At 39.3% G+C, this 7,879-nt stretch overlaps 1 protein-coding gene across 1 annotated transcript in view; it reads right to left on the bottom strand.

The window, feature by feature from the left end:
• Positions 1 to 455: 455 nt before the first annotated feature.
• The window catches only part of CLSTN2 (calsyntenin 2), a 197,679-nt gene continuing 190,255 nt past the window's right edge, over positions 456 to 7,879 (bottom strand). The window contains exons 13-16 of the mRNA XM_017825577.1: positions 7,127 to 7,272; positions 6,106 to 6,229; positions 4,343 to 4,527; positions 456 to 3,701 (exon numbers count right to left, since the gene is read on the bottom strand). Of these exons, the coding sequence (XP_017681066.1) occupies positions 3,492 to 3,701; positions 4,343 to 4,527; positions 6,106 to 6,229; positions 7,127 to 7,272 (665 nt within the window). The 3' untranslated portion in view covers positions 456 to 3,491. The remainder of the gene's footprint in view (positions 3,702 to 4,342; positions 4,528 to 6,105; positions 6,230 to 7,126; positions 7,273 to 7,879) is intronic.

The raw sequence follows: 7,879 nt of genomic DNA, 5'->3' as shown, positions 1-7,879 counted from the left end.
CTGGAGAAAAGGAGGCTCAGGGAGGACCTTCTTGGTCTCTATAACCACCTGACTGGAGTTTAAAGCCAGGTGGGGGTCGGTCTCTTCTCCCAGGTAACAAGTCACAGGACAAGAGGAAAAAGCCTCAAGTTGTGCCAGGGAGGTTTAGATTGGATATCAGGGAAAATTTCCTCATTGAAAGTGTTGTCAGACATTGGAATGGGCTGTTCAGGGCAGTGGTGGAGTCACCACCCCTGGGGGGCTTTAAAAGATGTGTAAATGTGGCACTTGGGGACATGAGTTAGTGGTGGGCTTGGCAGTGTCAGGTTAATTGTTGGGCTCAATGATCTTAGAGGTCTTTTCCAACCTCATTCACTTCTTCCAGAGAGGAAGGGAGAGACTCTTGACTTTTGGTTAGGGGAAGAAAATCCCATGTGTGTGTGTATGTGTGCACACATATGTGTATGTGCTCTGAGATTTTTGTTGGTTTTTTTTTTTTTTAGCAAGTAGTTTACATCAAAAAATAATTCATGGAGGGGAGGAAATACTGTTAAAATTGTTTTAGAAAAAGTGATATTTTTCTGATTTTCTATAAGTAGGCTTTTGCTCAGGAGTCCATTGCTGTCAGTGCTGTACAAATATTCGAGGGTGTATTTTGTGAACAAGTATCTCATTCTCACTAACATTTTGTGAGAAGGATTTTTCTGTTTATTTGAATGAAAAAGCTGCATAATGCACTCCAATGAGTAATCTAAAATAAGTACAGTGAAACATTTTAGTTTGCTGACTATCTTATTGCAAACCAAATTTTAGTGATAACACACATGCCTGTATTACTTTGCTTAGGTTTAAAAATGTAGGTTTATTTACAGTAGAGAAAATACTTTGTTTGCTTCTTGTGTAATGTATGAGTACATCCTGAAAAGATTTGCTTCCAGTAACAAAAAGATAAAAATCTATTAGATGGAGAAACACACTGATGAATTCACAAACATAAAAGAATTAAAGGCTGTCAATAAGGTTGTAAATTGCTGTTTTCAAGTTGCCCTATGGTTTGCTATATTAAAATAATAATAATAATAATCAGGAATAACAGAAACAGAATAATCAGGAATAACAGAAACTTAAAAATAATTTAAATCCAGTTTTAAATCTGAAATTGACTTTAAAATATCTACTTTTAATTTTAAATATTTTTTTTTTCTGAGCAGAAAGATTTGTTGATATGCACTGATAACAAGCACCACAAAGAGCCTGTTTCATGTCACTGACAAAAATTACACTAGGAAATGATTTAGGGTAGTAGGGTGCTAGGAAATGATCTAACATAAAATTTTAGTTCAGGATATTCAGAAACATGAATATTAATTTTTTACTAAACAGAAATTTTGGACATTTTTAGAATTGTCATTTCTGCAGATAAATTGTGTTTATGTGGGCTTGATTCTGCAAATATTCTTCTAAGTTTAATACATGTGAGAGAATAAAAATGAAACAGGACTGCTAACATAAGAAAACTCCTGTATTTCCAGTCTTAACAGTCATGGGACAACATGACTGTTGGCACAATAAATAAAAGCATTGAAGATCTCTAATTTTAAACTTAATATAGAGTTTTTTCATTTACTTTCTAGTTATTAAACTACAAGGCCTAGTTGCTGTCAGTTTTTCCCTTCAACTATCAGATGCAGAAACTGGAATTAAAAGAACTCCCAAACCCACAGTATTTTCTCTATATTCCAAGGTATTCAGGAGCTGCTGATAATTTGGTATTGAGGGGGATGGATACCCCAAAGATTGCTCCATTTACTCTTTGCAACACCAACTCAGGGGTGCTCGGGAAGGTCCTGTTGTGGTAAGACTGCTTGTTTCTCTGGGGGAGAGGAGCATAGGAAGCAGCTCATTTTAAACAGCAAATTACAAAAGCAGAAGTCAATGATGAAATTGTAAATGAAGTATTTAGGGGGAAAAAAAAAAACCAACAGACAAGCCACTAAGCAGCATTCTCTTCCATGCCATTTTGTTTTTATGCATTAGAGCAGCTTTCCTAGCAAGTGCTGCAGCATTTGGGATGCAGAGCAGTTGAAGATGCAAAGGTACTTATGGAAAGGGGACAAAAACCACACCACACGGACTTATCAACACATTGTACGTAGCTTTGCTTTTTTTTTTTTTTTTTTAAACTTTTTAAACAGTGTTTAAGAAAAATATGCTGTGTTACCATAACAAACTAAAATACTCTCTCAACCTCTTAAGAGTTTAGTTTTTGTTTTCAATTATTTTGGTTCCAGGTAGGTTTTATTTCTCCTTGTTCTACTTTATAAAACCTTTTCTCAACATAAATGGCTTCAGGAAGAAGAAATAAGGGAGAATTATGAGCACAAAAGAGAGCTGACAGTTGTGTATGTTGTTCCTTTCTTTTGTGCCACTATAGGTGGGCAGGGGTACAGAAGAAATAGGGCATAATGTTTTGTAGTCAGACAGGAATTCCAGCTGGCATTCACTAAACAAAAGGGAACATTTTCCTCGTCTAAAATAATTGTTTAAATCCCAGCCATACATAGCTATGGAATAATGGGGTCACTTATTTTCCACTACTTCAGTGTGATGCTGCAGCAAGCTAATGATTTCACAGGACAGACAGTTTAAAGCATCGATTTGCTGCAAATTGCTCAATCCATAACTAATGAGCAGCTGTACGGATTTTCAGTGAATCAATCCCATTAGAATTTACAGTTTGCATAAGATCATATTACTCGATCTGTGGACGCAGAACAAGTTGGGTGGTTTTTTGTGGGTTTTTTTTTGTAACCTTCAGCAGCCCCTTGTTGCTGGTTTTTATTAAACTCTCTTAAATTTCTGTCGGTAGGTTGGACAAAAATCCCTCTCTTGAGGGTCTGACAGCATGCCTGAAAAAATACACTGTCCACTTCTACATAGGCACACACGCATTCCAGGTGAGGTCCTAGATATTCCCTTGTAAGGGACAGTTAAATCCAAGAAGGCAGGACAAGACGACAAATGGAATTCAGTCTCTGTCCCCTGTAGCACTAAAACCCTGTCCCAATTTAGAGGTGGATTATTTTTTACAACACCTGTAGGAGTGTGAAGTCAATTGGAAACTGTTATTTAGACCCATACAAGTAATTCTTCATAATAAGCTGAAATCTCTCTTGTGTGGAAAAAAAAAAAAAACAAAGGCAAAAACCTGTATGGGTCGAGTGACAGGACTTTTGCCACATGTCTGTAGTATAGAAATAGGAAATGAGAACTATGCTTGCTAACAGATCAGGTCCTAGTTACTTTATTATTCCTGGGTAGGCCAGTAGGTTTGTACCATGTTTTCTCCAGGCTTTGTAAGAAAAGGGTCTGTTCTATCATTACCAATTACTACAACAAGATCACTTTAGGCAAAACAGGCAAGCAGAAGTTCAAATCCTGTCAATGAATTCATAGACTCTGAAAAACCATTGTATTGGTTGTTACAAAAGTGTGATATGGCTGCAGGGCTGTTAGTATGGGAGTGTTGAATCATCCCACTCCAGCTGCGCTTGCCTGGTGGCATTCTGTTTGTCTCCCTTTTGGACAATCACTTCCTCTTCCTCCTCTTCTTCCTCCTCCTCTTCACTTTCATCTGATTCAGCACTGGTTGTGTCTTCCTCTTCATCTTCTATGTCTTCTTCCTCACTCTCCTCTTCTGTCTGGTGAGGCTTTTCATATTTCTACAGTACATTTAAAGAAATGAAAGACAGTAGGAGAAAGGTGCTTTCTTGCTAACCAGTGGCTGTGAGAATATGAGCATGTAGTCCACATTTAGAAATGCTAAAATCCCGGGAAAATCTGATTTCCACCATTATGTGACTATGAGGCATCTAATCTGGTATGACTGGGTAGCAAATATTCAAAAGCTAATGTAAGAGGAATAGAGTGTCAACAACCAATATCTTTGTTAGTCATGCTGCCAAAAGTTAAGCCATCAATGTGAGTTTCTTTAAACTCTGATCATTTCCCCTCCTTTTAGTGTATTAGTGCTTACATTAAAAGGTTAAACCAAAGAAACTATATAATCTTGGGTACTTAGGGTACAAACATGGATGGAGAGAAGTGTTGTTGTACCCAAGAATTCTTCACCATCCTAATTAGTGATTATATATTACAACAAATATTAAGTTCTCAATTATATATTATCATGGTGTGCAGAGCTGAAAACTGAGATGGGGTCCTGAGTGCATATACAACTGTTCTGCCAAGCCTGAACAACTGTTCTCTGAAAGAGGCTTAAAACTCACTGCTGAGTGAGCTACCAGCCCAGGCAGTGACTGCTGGCAGTGCCATGATCTAACACTGTGCCTCGGGTATGTACCTCCATGGGGTTGACGGTGATGGTCAGAGCAGAATCATCCCAATCCATCTCATTCTCTTTGCTTCCCTCGTGGTCTGCAGAGCCGTGCTGGTGAGCTGTGCGGATCCGATACACGCCCAAGGTTATGACAAAAATGAGGATGCTCACACAGATTATGATCACAATGGTGGCCACACTTGGAACAACTGCAACAAAAGGTGGAAAAACTTACATTTGCGGAACAAATCGCCTAAACCCCACTAAATACGTGTGAATTTTTAACCCACAGCATCTCTTCCCTTGGACTGAGAATCAGGACAGCCATCTGCCATGTGCCTGGGGCTTCTGAAAGTGTTGACAAGTGCCCACCTACTAAGGCAAAGCATACAGGAATGGTGCTCACAGATACCTTATAATGAGCACTATAAATCATAACTAAAAAGTGAGCATGCCTACCATTTGTTCTCTGAGCCACTTTACTACAGACGACAAGTATTTAATCAGTGCAGAACACATTAGTTTCAGAACAAGTGCTTTTGCAATAAGGTTCCCTTCTCTTACTCATATGTTGACCCCTTCTGATCACAGCTGAGGCGTCGACCTCGCGTGGGAGAAAAAGTGCATCTCAAAGCTTACAGAGGTTTCAAACACTTATACTGTCATTTGAATCTCATTCTCCAAGAAATAAAATAATGCATTGCCACTATACTTGCTTGTGTTATAGCCTTTCTGGGAGACTCCTGAGAATTCAAGACATTGTTCCTCACTCTTTGGTTGCACTCTGGGAAGCCTCTGCCTCCACCTAGCCACAGGAAGAAATTGCTCTGAACTACCATATATCAGCTCCATAAATAGGTTAGTGGAGAAGTGCTGCCACTTTCTGTGTACCCTTGTTCCTGAGGTACTGCAGTTCCAGGAGCTATAGTAGTTCTATAATGCATTTTATCACCTAACCCTGCCCATAAGAATGGAAGTCTGAAATCAGAACAATATTAAAGAAGAAAGAACTAATTTGCAACAGTTCATTTAGTAAAAATTCTGTTTCATTTTAGGGAACTGTCTGTACAAGTGTAAAGAAAAACAGAGTAATCTTCTAAGCATATTTGTATATAATTACTTATAACCACTTACACTTTACATCAGCTTTACTTCTTTACATATGTATCATTCAGCTAAAAAGATTTCGGAATCAAACCTTTAAAGAGGTGTCTCTGCCCTGGGTTTAACTTTATTGAAAAGGTTTCAGATTTCATATGTATTTAAAAAATATATTTTAAATTCTGTATTTAATATATGTTAATGGCCACTGCACATGGCTAGGTGAACCTATCTTCTCTCCAGACAGCTGCAGACTGAGGCCTTGTCAGCAGCTAACAGAGCCATTGAGGCAATTACATATTTAAAAAATAACACAAACGTTTCTTCCTTTTGTTTAGAAAAGAGCAGGCAGAAATTAATATGCCATAGAAACACAGATGAACAAAGACAATATGACCATATATATTACCCTTCATACCATTTAATACTAGAAACAAGACATATTCTTAACTGTGTGGGTCAGAGTACAAAACCATTAATGAAGAACTTAAAAAAGGATACCAGGTCTTAATGAGGGAATAGAATTAAATGTTACCTTCTTTTACACTTGTGCAACAGTCTCTGTGAGGTTTTACAAGCTGTAACTCTGGACCTCAGGGCTTTTGTTTGTTGCCCAGGCTGGCTCACAAGGGAAACACTGACATACCTGAATCATTATGAGCAGTCTCTGTAAAGGTGTCACATACCTGAGTTGTGAACAGCACTTACACTCCCCTCAGGGTGCTGAACAGATTGGAGAAATTGTGGTTGTACTATCATATGATTTACATGGTCCATGAAGTTGGAGTTGGAGCTGTGTAGAATATTAACCTGGTACAAGAGAAAAATAAGGGATTAGATACTAAAAAGTGTTTTATATTCCAAGCCTGCTGGCTCCGTATATTAAGTTACATGAGCAGATAGGAAGAGTATTACATAGATCTTAAAGGCCAAATTAACTCTTTTTATGCCAGTAAAAAAATACACAGCTTGATATATTTCTAAGTTCTATGATGAGCAATGCATTCTAACATTTCTAGCTGTTCACTATGAAGTGGCACAGAACAGGACTTTATTGACTTACCTGTCTGGATAAGGAATGATTTTTTCTCTATACTAATTAGCTTTTAGGCGTTATCTAAATATAACATGAAAAAACTTTATTTTATTAACAATTATTAAGTTAATAACTGCTTATAAAAACAATTAACAAGTTTTTGACCCTATTGCTAAGAAGGCCCTGCCCGTTCCTGTGGTAACTTGGTATCTGGGCTCTAGGCTGGATAAGAGAGTTCCTCATAACAGGTCCACCAGTCCTGCTGAGGTGAACCAGCAGTAATCTCAGTCCCTGAGCCACTGTGGTGCATTGGCCTTAGAACCAGCACACGTGGACTCCACAGAGGTATCTGAATATTCTTGTGGTTACTGACCAGTCTAAGGAGTGGATCCAAAGCATTCTGTGTAACAGGAGTAATTCTCTGTGTTAGTGGAGTTAGAGAGAAGGGTCATCTCCTCAATTCACAGCAGAATAGAGACCCACACTGAGGAGTGCCCACAGAAGTCGACTTCCTATTTGAATGGAACTTAGCATCTTTTCCTCTTTTTGGTTACACTTACCTGAGCGCGTCAATCATTTTACATATTTTAAAGAAAACACCACGGTGCTGAAGCTAGGCCAGTGCTCAGCCTCAGTGCTAGATAAGAAAGCTTGACTGCATAATTGCTTACCTCCAAGTTGAATTCGTTGCTCGTGTAACGCCCGTTTAGCTCGGAGCACTTGACCCTGAACTTCCTGTCGAAGGTGGCAGCGGTGTCCCAGTTCCGGTACCGGATCTGCCGCAGAACCTGCTCGTAGTTGAACATGCTGTCCACACCTGCAGGGGGGGCAGAGCAGGGACAGGCTCATGTAACATTGAGCAGGGGAGGCCATGTAACATTGCTCTGTGCAGTACGTGAGAGACTAAATGCTCACAGCAAGTATGAAAGTTGGCAGAACGGTCCGAAAATGAGAGAGCGTCAAATAGTCCCTGATAGAGCCTCTGGCTGATTCTAGACTATGTGAGCAGAGTCTTTGGAAGTGAATGTAGATCCATAATGGAGAGGGACAAACACAACAGCAGAGATACAAAATAAATTACTTAATAAAAAGAAAAAATTGGCCAATGAGTTACCAGCGCTGTACAGGAGGAATCTCCTCCTACCCCCATGTCCCCCAGGCAACCAGCAGTAGGGCAAGAGGGCACAGTCTTCAGCTGCAAGAAGGCACAGTCTTCAGGTTTAGGTTAGATGTTAGAAAGGAATTCTTTACAGATAGAGTAGTCAGGCTTTGAAATGGGCTGCCCAATGGAGGTGCTGGAGTCACCGTCCCTGGAGCTGTTTAAGAAGAGACTGAATGTGGCACTGATAGACATGGTCTGATAGACAAGGTGGTGTTGGGTCAAAGGTTGGACTCGATGATCTCAGAGGTCTTTTCCAACCTAG

This window comes from Lepidothrix coronata, unplaced genomic scaffold (genome assembly GCF_001604755.1).
Source record: "Lepidothrix coronata isolate B3197 unplaced genomic scaffold, Lepidothrix_coronata-1.0 Scaffold120, whole genome shotgun sequence".
Taxonomy (NCBI): Eukaryota; Metazoa; Chordata; class Aves; order Passeriformes; family Pipridae; genus Lepidothrix; species Lepidothrix coronata.
This window is presented reverse-complemented; position numbering and strand designations above follow the sequence as displayed.